We start from the raw sequence: 16439 nt of genomic DNA on the forward strand, positions 1-16439 counted from the left end.
TGGGGTGCCTGGGTAGCTGAGCTGATTAAGCATTTGACTCTTGATTTCAGCTCAGGTCATGATCTCAGGGTCATGAGATCAATCACTGGGGTCCACGCTAAGTGTGGATCCTGCTTAAGATTCTCTGTTTCCCTCTCTCCCTCTGCCCCTCCTCACTCTGCTCACATGTGCTCCATCTCTCCCTCTCTTTAAAAAAAATTGCCTTTAAGAATTTAACACCACTTCACATTCCTGAAAACTATGTGCTTTAAGCTGCTTTTTTGAGGAGGATGGATGATGCTTCAAATGTCTTTTTTGCTCTTGCTCCTAGGAAACTCATTATCACATCATATTCTCAACCAGATTAATTAACATTTGTCATTGGCTTTTCTTCTATCTCAACTTTCAAGTTATATTTTTTTGTTAATTGTGTTACTTACATCTTCATTATATATGTTTTCCATTTCTCCATTTCCTCTCTATACACACACACATATGCAAATTCTATTCTTCTGTTCTAATTCTTCTTGAAAGTTTCTTCTAAATATGTCTGATAAATATGAAAAGGGAATTACTGCCTATACATGCAGAACTTGTAAAGTGCAGGATCTCTAAACTGAAGATTAACTATATTTTCTTAATAGGTGTGAGGTAACTTCTAAAAGAAGCTTCACCTGTGGACTTTCAGAGTTAAAGGAATTCATATCTCACTAGAGAATGTCCTAAGTCCTTTCATCAGCTATTTCAAGCTCAAAAATTATGAAGTAGTCCAAAAATCATGGCAAGATGACGTCAGCATGGACCTATGGCCTTTCTAATCTAAAGTAAAAGGGAGGTGCAGTGGTTTACCCTGATGCATAGAAGATGCTTTCTAAGACCCCTGTGGGTGCCTGAAACCACAGAGAGTACTGAACCCTATGTATACTACATTTTTTATTATACATATATACGTATGATAAAGTTTAACTTACAAATTAGGCACAGTAAGAGATGAACAAAAATCACTAATAATAAAATAGAACAATTATACTGTAATAAAACTTTTGTGAATGTGATCTCGCTCTTTCTTTCAAAATATCTTGTTGTCCCTTATTCGCTCTTCTTGTGATGCTGTGAGATGATAAAATGCCCACGTTATGGGATGAAATGAGGTGAGTGATGTAGGCGTTGTGACGCAGCATTAGGCTACTAGTGACCTTTTGATGATTCATCAGGAGGATCATCATCCTAACGGGGGTTGATGGCAGGAAACTGCAGATAAGGGGGAGGTACTGAACTAGCCCCAAGCCAGAACTGAAAAATTGACTACCTCTCTGACTTTATTACACTTAAAACCTGCTCCTTACCTGCCCTCCACTTGTTCTTGCTCAATGGAAGGCGAATAAGTTAAAGCTGAACACAGCCAGCCATCACTCAAAGTAAAAAAAATGAAATCCTGCCATTTGATAGCCATACAGAGAATCCCTTTACGTACTTCACGGACCTTCTATACGAATTCCTGACAGCTCGGTGGGCCACAGATCCTGCCAGATTTTTGAGCTACATCTGCAGTATTTTCTATTCAGGCAGCTGGCATAAAGTGGGAAAATTCATTAACATGCTAATGATGTCCTATTTAAAATTCTAGCCCTGATTATTCTGTGATTAAATCTCTCGCCTTGACGTCTGCTTCCTTTATATCTGAGTTATAGTGAAAAAATCAACAATATTAATAAAGTACAATACAGATTACAACTTATGCACAGGGGATGGAAAAAAGTTATATAAATCTCAGGGTTGTCTTTTTGCTGAAAAGCAGATGTAACAAATCAAAAAAGTTACTTATTTTTTTCCCATCCTCCCTTTAAAAAAAATTGAAATCCACAGTAATTAAAGGTGTATAGTTAATCTCCATAGGTATTCAGGGGTTGAAAGCTTTTCATTCTATTTCACTGTACTTAAAGTTGCTCAGAATTCAAGCATGTTCTCCTGAAGTCTTAAGAAGAGCTGATACAGGTTAAAACACACCCCCCCTTCTTGCCTCATCACAGAGAATGTGTGTCACTGTGACAAAGCCAGTGATTTCTGTCTCCCTTTGCCCTTGACTACTCTGGCACATTTCAGTACTTTTTCATCATTTTGTTCTGTCTGCTGACACTTCAGTATGAATATCCCACTCAGACAACTTCAAGCATCTTCCACGAAGGACAATCAAACTTACTTCTATTCTCACTAAATTAGAAAATGAATTTGAAAAATCAAAAAAACGAAGAAGATCCAAGGTCTGGTTCTGTTATTCAAAGTAGAGGAGTAAAGGAATAAAATAGAAGTAAAGGAATGTTTCATTTTAACATTTGGCTCCAGTAAATGAACAAATATTTACGGTATATTTACTATTTTCAAAGACATCATGCTGCATACTGTGACAAAACAAATGAAACATAAGGACAGTGCTTTTCTTTGATCTCAATCAAGCCAGCCCCATAAGATGTAATAATATTTTAAATGATCAGCAAAGCACTTCCCATCAATAAGAGTTCTCTGTACAAGAGAGATTGCTAATTGTTCCCTAAAACTGCAAATTTCTCCTTCTGCTATAAAAACAGAATCCCTGGTTAGACTTGGACATATAGGTTGGGCATCTTGGACCAAATGTCACATGTTGAGGAGTACAGATGAACAAAATCGAAGAGCCCGGGTCCCTGACCATCACAGAGTCACTTGTCCATTCCTAAATTGCCTTTTTCCCTTGTGCCACATTCTGAAACCATTGTAGGAATTCAAAACCTGGGTATTTTTTAAAAGAATTCTACATATTGCTTATTTCTTAGTCTTATTTTTTAAGCATTTTGTCTAAGGATAAAAAGAGGTAGCTCACTGGTACCTATACGCCTATGCATACTATTCCTTTGTATCTGCTCTACATGTAAAGCTCTACATTGAGAGCTTCCTCTAAATTTTTAACTCTCAAAAGCCAATAAATGGCAGACTATGGACTTTGGCCTAGTTTTATTGCATTCCAATAGATAAAAAGCTCCAACCTACTAAGGAATTTGTTATATATGTATTATTTATTTATTTATCTCCCATTACTTTCATCAACCCAAGATTACTAATTCGGTTAACCTGATACCAAGTCACCTCAAACTGGTCAAGAATTACCGTCAGGCTAAATAAAGCATAGGGAAGAGGGTAGCTGATCAAGCAAAATCCAAGTCTAAAACATAAAGAACGCCTTCACAACAGTAATGAGCCATCTGCAATTTAGAATCATTGATGGTAACAATTTCTCATTCCATTTGTTTATGTTTTATTCATCATTTTGAAAATAGTAAAGTGACAAGGGTGAGATTCAAAAAATACTACATGGCTCTTTTTTTTCCTTCTTAAGAGATATTTATGGCTTTCAAGAGCTCAACTGTTCAAATGAAAATATTGCTGAACTAAATTTGTCCAAATTTGTTCACATCTTCTTTATTCTTAGATACAATAGATTCCCCATTTTGTGCCAAAAATTACAGAGTGACAACATGAAAAATCTTATAGTTGTTATTGTTAATACATCTGAAAAGTCTATAGCAAAAATTCATTTAAAATATCCAATGATTTTTCCTATCCTGACTTCACAGAGCACATCATCATATCTTAGGGAAAAATGTTACTATCCCTCAGTACTCTAGTTACAGAGTCAGACTCAAATGTACAGTCCCTACATATTTGCCAAAAAAGAAGTCTTGACCTACAGAAGTGGGGAAAGGAAGATAAGTAGCTCTCAATTGTTTAGCCAGGGAGGCCTGCCTATTACTAAGAAGACTCTATAACAACTGAACATCCTATCTGTGATTCAAATAACTATAATTGAACGTCTTTCTCAATTGAGTAAGCATTTAAAACAAAATTCATTCAGATTAAAATGACACACCTAATTTCTGCTAACTAATTTCATATTTCTTTGTTTGGTTTTAAATACTAATCTTTATTTACTTCAATCCGTGGAGTATTTTCAGGTAGCTGTGTTTCCAATGTGGCTAACATCCCCGTTCTTTTCCTATTTCTTTTTAAATAAGAATACTTTGTAAATATAGTTATTAATTAGTAGATAGGTCTTTCATTTTCCTAATAAACATTTATTTAGGGATGATAATATACTATATATGACCTCTCACCTCCAGCAGCTTCTTCTTCCTAGAAGAAATGGAAGGGCAGACACACACACCCACACATATACCTCAAGATCTTTATAAGTTATTTCATTTAATCTGATTAAGTACTGCTCAATCAACCTATGAGTTCGATATTATTCTTCTCATTTTACCAGTAACAAAACAGATTCTAGTATCTAACATATTTGAAACCTGCATTTATTTCTCATGATTTCATTCTTCAGATTAGAAACTGAATCACTGTAAATTCTTTACATTCTTTTTTTAAGAAATACGTTTTCACTTTTTCAATTCAGACTGAACTAGCACCTTCTAAGACTATCCCTCAGGGAGCAAACCTCAAAGTGACCTCAGTTACTCTTAACAACCAGAACAGGAAAAGAATACAAGAGTATGGTAACTCCTCTGACAGGCGGATACTTCAGTTAAGGCATCATTGGCCTCTTCTACATCATTCTTCCTGGAGAAAGAAGCTCTCACAAAAACTCACACATAGAAAAGCCACTTCATGGTCTTTATGCAGTCTTCTGAGTCAGCCTGCTCTCATCTGTGATTGTGCAAGCCAGAAGACTGAGCCAAGGAACAAAAGGAACATAATTGTCAAACAGAGAAAATTCTCAAGACCTGTGCCAAGGGGGAGATTACTCTAAATAATCGCAAGGCCATTAGCAAATCCAGGGTAGAGAAGGGGGAGTAAAGACAAAAAAGAAAAGACGTCACATGTGAACAGCAAAACAAAAGCTGACAAGTAATTCCACCCCATTTGCCAAGACTCCTGCCAAAAAAAACCCTCCAGGAAAAATATTGTGTGCTCCAGGACGCCCTTTGCAGTGATGCTCACATGACACACAGAACATCCTGCCCAGCCACAGAGCACAATCAATACCACAATATTTCACCAGGCAATAGTTGTGATTACTTACCGTAGGCAGTTTCCCCCTGGTCCAGCTCTCTTCTCAGTTTACTGTAATCTTCCTTAACACTCCCCAGCTTTTGGACATTTCTGGAACTCAGTACCCGAAGCTTGTCCAGGAGTCCCTCCAGCCCTTCCCTTTCTGATGTTAATGTTCTAATCTCCTCTGTGAGCTCCTTGGCTGTAGAGAAATTATTTCCTGTAGCACATTGCAAGAGAGAATGAGGGAAAACAAGTTTTACAGCATCCCCACACATGGAAGATTTAGCAACAGCTTATGAGTACCAACAGTATGGAGAAAGAGGGCTGATCTTTGCAACTGCATCCAGCCACATTAATAGTCTTCTGTGGAGGAACCTGGAAACACACTAACTGTCCTCCTTCAACTGGGAAAACCACCAGTCTCTTTATGACCTTATTTTTGTAGTCTGTTTTAAAAGTCCCAATCCAAAAAAATAAAATAAAATAGTAATAAAATAAAAGTCCCAATCCAGGTCCTTGTGAAACACAATGATGCAAAAATGTCCAAGTGAGATCCAGGGAAATCATGTAGTATTACTCCATTCAAATATCTAAATGTCGGGATGCCTGGGTAGCTCAGCAGTTGAGCATCTGCCTTTGGCTCAGGACGTGGTCTGAGAGTTCTGGGATTGAGTCCCACATCAGGCTCCTGCATGGAGCCTGCTTCTCCCACTGCCTGTGTCTCTGCCTCTCTCTGTGTCTCTCATGAATAAATAAAATCTTTAAAAAATATATCTAAATGTCAAAGAGGTGAAATATTATAGTAGGGTGGGAAAGGACTAGCCATTACAGTCAGACTAGACCTAAATTCAAATCCTAGTCCTCCTGTTACTCAACCTTCATGACCTTGAGCAAAGAAATGAGAACACATAATTTCAGGGCAAACTTTTTATAAAATGTGATTGTACTAATACCTGCATCACAGGTTGCTTTAAGAACATGAAATTCCATAAAGAACTAACCAAAATATATCATGCATTGAATCTAGCAAGGTTGCAGGATACAAGGGCAATATACAAAGATCAATTGAATTTCTAAATAGCAACAGCAAATAAGTAGAAGATGAATTTTTTAAATACCATTTACAACTTTTTTTTACAACATATTTTAAAGGTCAAAATACTTAGGGGTAAATTTAAAGAAACATGTGAGGCCTCCATACAGAAAATCATTTTTAAAAATTCTGAGAGAAATTCAGAAAGATTTAAGTAATCAGAAAAATATAAGACTATATATACATATATTGGAAAACTGAATGTTTTTAATACTTCTATCTTCCTTAAATCCATCTATTCATTTAACACAATTACAATCAAAATCTCATGGTGGTCTTTTATAGAAACTGACAAGCTTATTCTAAAATATAGAAGAAAATGCATAAGGCCTAGATTAGCCAAAAGAAAAATTCTTTTAAGGTGGAATAAAGAAAACATATAATACTTGATTTCAAACTAATGCTGAAGCTACACATCAAGACAATACGGCATATAGATAAATAGACAAACACATCAATGGAATAAACAGTCCAGAAGTAAAACAAATGCACACAGTCAATTGATTTTCAACCAGTGTCAAAGCAAGTCAATGAGGAAAAAAGAGTACAACTGACCCTTGAACAACACAGATTCAAACTGTGCATGTCCATGTATACACGGATTTTTTTAATATGAATATAATATAGTAGTGTGAATATATTTTCTCTTCCTTGTGATTTTCTTATTAGCATTCTTTTCCATACTTTATTGTAAGAATGCATGATGTAACAACATATAACATACAAAACATGCACTAATCAACTGTTTATGTTATTGGTAAGGCTTCTGGTCAACAGTAGACTACCAACAGTTACATTTTTGGGAAGCCAAAAACTAAACTCAGATTTTTTTGACTGTGCAGCACATCAGCATCCCTAGCCCACATATCGTTCAAGGGTCAACTATATTTTCAACAAATGGTAATGGAACAACTAGCTAGTGAAATGGAGAAATATTAGCTTTGATCCATACTTCAAACCATATGCAAAATTTAATTAGAGATTGATCACAGACCTACATGTAGCTGCAAAAACTATAAAACTTAGAGAAGAAAGTATAGAATACTTCTCTTTCGAATAATCAAAACTTTGGTTAGACTCAGAAAATACTAACTAAAAAAATAGATAAATGGACTTCATCACAATTAAAGACCTCTACTCATCAAAAAATACCACTAAAAAAAAGATGAAAAGGCAAGCCACAGACTGGGAGAAACTATTTGCAATACATATACCTGACAAAGGAGTCAAATTCTACAACCCAATAATTAAAATACAAATGACTTAACAGGCATTTTACAGAGTAAGATATACAAATGGCTGGTGATCATATGAAAACATGTTGGTGGTTATTAGTTACCAGAATAGTATAAATTAAAGCCATAGAGATTCTACTACAAAACCATTCAAAATTCATGGTTCAATGAACCAATGGTTCAAATGAACTAGACTGAAGCTGTCTAGCTGGTAAGGATGTGGAGCTGCAGAACTCTCAAACATAATGGGAGTGTCAGTGACACAGCCACCTTGAGAAGACTCTCATAAAGTTAAATACACACCTGTTCTTGGGCCCAAAAATCCTACTTTCAGGTATTACCCAGGAGAAACAAAAACATGTAATCAAAAAATAGTTGCATGCAAATATTTATAGTAGCTTTACTCATGATAGCCCAAACAAACAACCTAAATGCCCACCAAGGGGAGAAAAGCAGAAACGGGGGCACATCTATGCAGTGGAGACTACTCAATAACAGAAAGGCACAAACTCTTCATACACACAGTGACATGGAAGTATCTCAAAAAGAAAAATAATAAGACATAGAAGACTGCATGCCACATGATTCCAGCAATACTAAGTTCTAGCACAGAATGATCCATGGTGAAAGATATCAGAACAGAGACTGTGTGGGGAAGGAGGATGATGACTGGGAAGGGGCACAAGAGTGATGCTTCTGGAGGGAAGAAAATATCTTGATAGGGCTGCAGATGAGAGGTGTCAAAATACATACAACCGAACATTTAAGATCTGTGCATTTCATTGAATTTAAATCATACCTCAATAAAAAAGGAAAAATATATTAGGGAAAATTTTAATATGAAAATTATGTTGTAAAAAAAAAGAAAATTATGTTGTAAATTAATAAGCATATTACATTAGTGGGTGCTCCATAAATAACAGTTATTGTTATCAAGGGGCTCCATGATGTTTGCACAGTAACAACTATGAATCTTTTCTCCTCTACCTTACAACAACCTTAAGAGGGAAGTCATGCCCTATGTTATCTATTCTGAGAGGCACACTTTGTTTCCCCATGGTAACATCTCTGAAATGGAGATGTGTCCAGGCTGTGTCCATCAGCCTGGAAGTAGTCCAGATGAGGCTGTTACCATGTGATCATCATTCTTGGTGGCTCAGTGGACCATCTGCAAGCCACTGGGGTTTCAAAGTAAAAACCATTTCAGGATCATTGGAGACCTGGCTGTTGCCTGAAAACCATCTCTTGTAATGGATTTGTAAGATTGGGCAAGTACCATCATTTAAAACTTGAAGAACTGTTTTGCAGCTTGGCAGAAAACAGTAGTTCATTCTTGGGAGGAAAAAAATAGTTTCTTCACCAACAGCTTCACTGATGCAGAGAAAGATAATGGGTGAAAAAATGTGAGCTCCAACTACTTTGAGTCACAAGGTGTTTCAGAATACTCAGACTCTGAATAAGAAGACATTTTAGGAAAACCTTGAGTGATTAAATTTTCTTTTGAAAAGGATTTTTCAAAAGCCTAAATATGTCTAAAAGAACTATTTCAATAAGTATAAAATAAAAATCCAAAGCCACAGAAAGCATTATATCATTGTTTAATTGACAGCAATTTTTCTTTTCTTGTACTATATAAAATAATGGGGCATTTTATGTTCACTGAAATACATGTTGTTATCTCTGCTTTATAGTCAAGAAAACTGAAACCTCAAGAAAAAATCTTGCTAAGGTTACATAGCAATAAAATGTAGGACAGATTTCCAACTCAAATATAACTCCCAAATCCTTCTTAGGTACTAAACTACGTTGTTTACTTTTATTATTATTATTTATTATTATTATTATTATTATTATTATTATTATTCAAAGGCAAGTTTCAACCCAATATAAATGGGAGAAATATGACTAAATGTTTTCCCACTTTAAAGGCATTCTGAACACCCAGCACTTACCACTTCTGTCACTGAAATCCAGTTTCCAATTCCATGAATGGATAAATATCTTTTGAGACCCTATTTATTGTCTATCGCTCAAGTGGTCAAATATGGGAGGGAACAAGGCACCACCCTGCTCTCCAGGAAGTCACTGTTAAATAAAGAGGAGGATATGTGTTCTAATAAATGGGCAAATATGCTCTAGAAGAGCTAACAGAAGAAAAACTGTTCCAGAAGGGGAGACAGAGGCAGGTTTCACGAGGGAAAAATATAAGGTTTCCAAAAGAAGAAACAGAAACCTGGTTAGACAGCATGCTTGCCTTCAGTGGGTGGTAGGAGGCATGTGGCCTAGGTAGAGACTAGACCCACAAAGAAGTTGGATCCTAATGGTAGAGGGTCCAAGATGCCAAGATGATGGGCTTGACCCATTTAGAAAAAGTCCGGATAAGGAGAGCAGACTGGACGTCCACAAGTTTTGGGCTATAAATAGCAATACAAATAAAACATTTCCTGGATCCATGATTTCCTTCTTTTTTTAAGATTTTATTTATTTATTCATGAGAGACACAGAGAGAGGCAGAGACATAGGCAGAGGGCGAAGCAGGCTCCCTATGGGGAGCCTGATGCAGGACTTGCTCCTAGGACCCTGGGATCACGACCTGAGTCGAAGACAGACACTCAACCACTAAGCCACCCAGGTTCCCCCCGTGATTTCCTTCTTGAACAATGACCAAGTTAGGGCTGCTATGGATGGGGCCCCTGTAGACTGCCACCCACAACCTCAAGTTTGACAGGTACAGAGTTCTGGTTTGGGAAGATGAAAAGATCTGAAGATAGATGGTGATGATGGTTACACAGCAACGTAACTGTACTTAATGCCACTGAACTGTACACATAAAAATGGCTAAAAAGGTAAATTCTATGTGTATATATATTTTATCACAATAGAAAGATATCCTTTCAAGAAAAAAAAAAAAAAAGAATCTCAAGATATGTACCACATGCCCAGGGTAGTTTGGGGAAGACCAGCCCAGAGGTGTGACCACCTCTAGACATGGCAGCCACAAGCACAATGTGGTGCCTTCAAATGTCCCTTCACTGGCTGGGCTCAGGGAACCCCAATCTTTCTGCTGGACCATATTTTCAAGCAAGAGGGAGTGACCAAAAGTGAGGTGGGCACCAACTGTCCCCAGAGACACCACAGTGTGCAATCTCTTCCTCCAAACAGTTCAGAGAGAAAAGATCTCTAAAAATAAATCAGAAAAGACTACATAGGCAGGGCAAGTGCCTACACAGAAGGTTTGCTAGAATGACAGGAAATACATTCTCAGATTACCCTGCAACTCATGACAAGCTCTAGAGACCAGGGCCCTTAATAAAACATGAGAGAGATCATTAATTAAAACCTGGGTCCCTTCCTTGATCCTGAGGGAAAATGCATAGTGATAGACATGTAAATTTTATATATGCAGGAAGAGTGCAAATTCCCAAAGAGACAGTTAATACTACAACTGAAGCCATGATAAAATGCTACACTGCCCCCAGTTAATATTTTATAAGCATTTTGGTCTCAGATCCAAGCCCATGAGTAAATCCTTCTTGATTTAGCCCTCCCTGATTACTGAAACTGGCCAAGAGCTCTGTGATGAAAATACAGAAAAGTAAAAGCTGATCCCTGAAGGAAGTCCCATCAGTGACCCCATGCCCCCAATCTCTGTGACTCTAATGAGCCCCTTTCCTAAATGCCACAGGAGGATTTGTGCAGATGAATTCCCGCCTTTGCCATCATCCCACCCACACATCTGTCTGCTCTCAGTGAGAGAACCATACCTGGGCTTTCACAAAGGCTTATTAAAGCACCTGTCAAAATATTTCCTTCTACAAATGCCACAATTAAAACCCTCCAGGTGAATGCCAAAGCCAAAACTGACTTTACCCACTCTCTTCCTTCTAATTGTATCTTTTATCCTGAACTTAAATATGTCCCTCCTCTACTTCACAGTATCTGGGGTTTCTTTTTTGAGGCTGTTATTTGAGAGTCCGATTTTACAGAGTACAGGGCTCTTGTTAGGCCTTTCCGACAAGTCAGGATGGGGATCTCAGAATGACTATCCCTGGTTTGCACTTGGAGAAACTAAGACCCAGACCTTCCCAAGGTCACAAAAGTTTTGGAATTCTAAGATCCCACATGAGGTTACTGATCTTGAACTGGGTTTTTCCAACCTCATGTTAAGGTGCTTATTCTACCAAATATAATTCAACAAGTGACTTGGTCAAAACGTGGCCACAAATCACCCATAAAGGGAGGGAGTACAGAGAGCCTTAGGGAATGAACTCTGTACTCAGCTAGGCTGTATCACCAGATAGGTCCAGCCCTCACTACGACTTTCAATTAGGGGGACATGCCACACACACACACACACACACACACACACACACACACGCAGTACAGCATAGGTCCACAGATACTTCCATCTGTAGCGATCCTCCTAAAATTATTCACATTTACATACTCTAATTTCAGCTGTCCTTCTTTACTGGAAAAAAGAAATAAAGCTAGTGTGAAAATCATCAAACTCCAAAAATAATAGAGTCCTGCCTCTTTTTTCTTTTTGGCAAAATGCATATCTTTTTTTTTTTTTTTTTTTTTTTTTTTAAGATTCCATTCATTTATCCATGAGAGACACAGAGAGAGAGTCAGAAACACAGGCAGAGGAAGAAGCAGGCTCCCCCAATGCGGGACTCAATCCCATGACCCCAGGACCATGACCCAAGCCAAAGGCAGAGGCTCAACCACTGAGCCACCCAGGCATCCCAAGGCCATTTCTTTTGAGGAACTCCAAGCTCAAGTACATATGGTGAGGCAAGACCTCATGCTCTGTCACTCAGAGCCTCCCCCTCCATGATGTCAAAGCTAAGAACTTGGCCTAGCATGGGATGCTTGGGTGGCTCAGTGGTTGAGCGTCTGCCTTCAGCTCAGGGCATGATCCTGGAGACCCGGGATCAAATACCACATTGGGCTTCCTGTATGGAACCTGCTTCTCCCTCTGCCTCTCTCTCTCTGTCTCTCATGAATAAACAAATAAACTTGAAAGAAAGAAAGAAAGAAGAAAGAAAGAAGAAAGAAAGAAAGAAAGAAAGAAAGAAAGAAAGAACGAACTTGGGCTAGCAGAGCAAAGGCTACAAACCAGCACTTGCCAATACTCCCCCTACCACTCCACCACCTGTCTACGGAAGCTCCTTTGGCTGGAATCTGCCATTCTCTGTCAGTTTTATCACTTTCTTCCAGTCAGTATGATTTCCTGAGAGAGCAACAAGCACTTTATGTGAGCAGAGCCCTCTGACTGGTTTTGCACATCAAACATTTTAGACGGCCACACACTTCACAGTTAAGACGGGGAATATAACACCGGCACACACGGGATTTTATGTAAAACATAAACTGCTTCTAACAGCTTGAAAATTGTGGTACCTGGTGAGAGACTAAATATACAAACAGACAATGGCCAGATCATCCAGAGCAATAGCACTCTGTCCCACAACCTGCAGCAACCTGCCCAAGAAATGAACCCCCATATCTACAACAGCCAGTTCAGGAAGGCAGGCCATAGGAAGCCAGATTGCTATTTCTATTAATAATCCAGGAAACTAAATAATCATGTCTATAATAATCGGTCCAAAATGGGCAGGATTTTGTTAATAATTGACAGCTTCCCTAATTTTTGCCCTTGCTTCCAACTTACAAACCAGCCAGAGAAAGCCAAATATGCTCCCCTAACCAATTACATAGGATGCTCTAATTAGCCTGCCTCTAGCTCCCCCAGGCTCCCGTCAGAGTAAACCTGAAGCCTTCCCTTTTTTCTACTATGAAGCTTTCCCAATTTTCTGCCTGCCTTTGAGTCTCTGCCAAAACACAGGTAATGGTGGCTGACTCCCTTGCTATAGTAAGCTCTGAAGTAGCTTTCATTTCTTCTCTTTTGGCGGGCCTCATTTATTTCCATACTGGACAGATAGCATCTTTGAAAAATCTTTGCTGGGCCTATCATCTCCTCCAGCCACTGATCTAAATTTTTTAGAGAGAGGGAAACATTCTGTGCTTATCTAGAAAATCTTGTTTATGTCTAGATAAGCTTCCATTTAGACACTAAGATATTTTAAACGAAGCTAATTTTTATTCTCTGGAAAAGAAAAATCAAATTGGATAGAACCATAATTTAAAAAAAAATGGCTTGGAGTACCTGAGACATCTTGGTATGCTACTAAAGAATAAACGATGATCTGAACTGTTTATTCCTTGGAAACAAATAATAGGAGGCAGGTGGGAAAGAAAATATACCACAAACTGAGGGAAGACCCAAAGGAGGTATGAAAATAACAGATTCTGGGGCTCAGCAATCTACAAATGAGGTGCAGTTTTTCTTAACACAATTACTCTTATTGACTATCTTCTGAGTGCCGGGCAAAGCCCAAGAAAAAAGCAGCAGTGACTCAACAGATGGATGGCATCAACAATAGTGGGTGATCCAAGCAGGGAAAGGCTGGAGCCAGAAATGCACGTGCAATGTCAGTATCCGAGCAATATCAGAAGCTGGGCAGCAGAGAGCCAGGCTTTGATCCTAGGGGAAAGGAAGAGGTCAGAGCAGGGCAGGCCCCATACAGATGAAGACTGGGACACTACTCAGGTTACAGAGCATAGATGGAGACAGAGCCTGGTTACAGGACTTGAGGACCCATCCAGGACCATGTCTGAGCAGCAGAGCAGACCCAGAGCCTGAGACAGAAGGCCAATAGCAGGAAAGATGCTTGCTACTGAGTCTTATACCAGGTAACCACCACTTAAGTATCTTCTGTGTGTGGGCATGAAAAGTCCTGGAGTGTCAAGGAGGTCCCAGCTGTGAGGAGGAGGGCATACATGAGCAAAGGCACAAGCACTCATCACTAGAGGCCAGTGGTTACACAGGGGCCCAGCGCAGTTCTAGAGAAGGAGACAGTCCCCAACTTCTGGTGTTGACATCTTAACAATAGTACCCAGATCACCCGTACCCACTACACACTCTCTAGAAGGCATGAAGGTCAAAGCAATCACTGTGGGGCAGAGGATAAAGTTTTCAGTGAGGGTAGCAAAGAGGTTAATGATTCCTTGTCTCGGTTGGGCTACCTTCTTTGAAAGTGGATTCTCCAGCTCCCGTTCAACCACCCTATCTGTTCCTGCCAGGGTCTGCCCAAATAATTGCAGATTCGTAGGCAAAATAAATGATGGGTATGCTTTGAGTGACTAAATCTCAAGGATGATTTATTATGCAACAATCAATGAGGAGAACAGATTTTGGTGTCTGAATGCTGCTGTAACAAACCCCTAAAATCTGAAGCACTGATTCTGGGATCAGGTGGCATGCAGAAGCCTTGACAGGCCTCAGTGAAGAATAAAAGGGAGGCAAGAAAAATATAATTGAAAGCTGGAGGAAAGGAGTTCCTTGCCATATAGTAACAGAAAGTCTGGTATCATTATCAACTGAAGTAATAGAGAAGAAAGTTGCTAATGAAGTTGGTCATACACCCAAGAAGACTCCAGGCAGAACACAGAAGTGCCTGCCAGGCATCCTGTCACTGCCTATGATACAATGCACGAAAAGAGAAGAGAGTTAAAGAATACACTATTAAATATAAAGGAGCTAGGATTTGGTGAGCCTGCAAATAAAGCTATTTCTTATTCCCAGTCTCTGCAGATAGCCAATTTGATTCTCAAATTAAGAAGTCACAGTCTAAAAAAAAAAAGAAGTCACAGTCTATAGACCAAATCAATGAGTGAATCAAAGAAACTTTCAGACAGACAAAAAGCCCTCTTAAGGGAACCCCCTAAGACCCTTTTCATTCAAGAGTGCCTCCAAGAATCCCAAGGGCATTGCCTCTCAGCATTCTAGCAGACAGACCAAAATGAAGAAGGGCTTCTTTCCCCTGGAGTGGTTTGTCATGGCTTTTGTCTAATGGAGTGAGGATTTGCCACTCTGAATGTGCTAAGGTAGGCCTGTCAAGATCCTAAAGGAAGGGCCTTTCCCTGCTCAGGTCCTCCCTGCTGTAGAGCATAGCTCAAAAGAAAATAGAAACCACGTTACGTAGAGATGAAAAAGGATGATGACCATCCTGGCACAGCCCCAGCCCATGGGGACAGCCCACTGACTACAGAGTAATCAGGAAGCAGGAATGTTGAGACGTGAGTTCCCATCCCAGCTAATTTAGGTCATCCCTCCTCCAACGAGGCCTCACTGATTTTCTTAGCTGATCACAAAACTAAAGACAAAACCCAGGCCCCAAATGCAATATACCATCTTAAGAATTTTCCCTGGGATTCTAAAAAGAAATTATTCACATTTGAGAGAGGGACATCTCTGCTGCCTGAATGATCCATCTCCTCCCTTGGGCTTAATAGATATATATCCACCTGTATTCCTCAAGAAGATATATGGATTAAGAAAGGCAAAACCACTAACTCAGAAGAAAGATTGTGTTCAATCTTTTTTTTTTCTCTCTTAGAAAATGAGGCCATAATTTCAAGTAAATGGCATGTGAAGCTGTTAAGAGCCAAGCCCCACATTCACATTTCGATGTTGTACTGGTTGTAAATAATATGCCTGACTGCACCAGGAACCAAATTGCTCGTTAGCTGCCAACATTAGTTGTTTAATGATCTGAAGAGCAGAAGCTGCCAATTATTGTATTTCTTCTTAAAATGCCATTTAAAACCCATACATGTAATTATTATACCTTTTCGTTAAATTTTTATGATTCTTCTGAAGCTGATGAGCTGTAGGTTCACGCAACCTATAAAACTCCGAGAATACTTGGAGGATGTCATTACATAACAGGATTAAAAATCCATTTATCACACATGAACTTGAGCCCCTGTTCTGCCACCACTTAGTTAATTGAGTGAATTAACCAAAGGACATGCCCCAGGGCCTCAATCTCCTAATCTGTTCATTGGGACACCATATCTCTCCCACCTACTTAACATAGCTGTTGTGAAAATAAAATAACAATATAGAGGAATGTCTAAAAGCCCTATTCAAATGATAAGGTAAAATACTATTTTCAGAGATTTGTCTTTTTAACCTACTAATTAATGGAAAAATATATTCCTAATAATTACAGGATTGAGAAGGG

At 38.8% G+C, this 16439-nt stretch overlaps 1 protein-coding gene across 7 annotated transcripts in view; it reads right to left on the reverse strand.

The window, feature by feature from the left end:
* The window catches only part of DISC1 (DISC1 scaffold protein), a 351152-nt gene that overhangs the window by 191586 nt on the left and 143127 nt on the right, over positions 1-16439 (reverse strand). For all 7 annotated transcript variants that reach the window (XR_007410095.1, XR_007410097.1, XR_007410096.1 and 4 more), the window contains exon 9: positions 5045-5233. Coding sequence is in view for 4 of the 7 variants with exons in the window: in XM_049108923.1 (XP_048964880.1) it covers positions 5045-5233 (189 nt within the window). In the remaining 3 variants the exon portion in view is untranslated. The remainder of the gene's footprint in view (positions 1-5044; positions 5234-16439) is intronic.

Source organism: Canis lupus, chromosome 4 (genome assembly GCF_003254725.2).
Source record: "Canis lupus dingo isolate Sandy chromosome 4, ASM325472v2, whole genome shotgun sequence".
In the NCBI taxonomy this organism is placed as follows: Eukaryota; Metazoa; Chordata; class Mammalia; order Carnivora; family Canidae; genus Canis; species Canis lupus.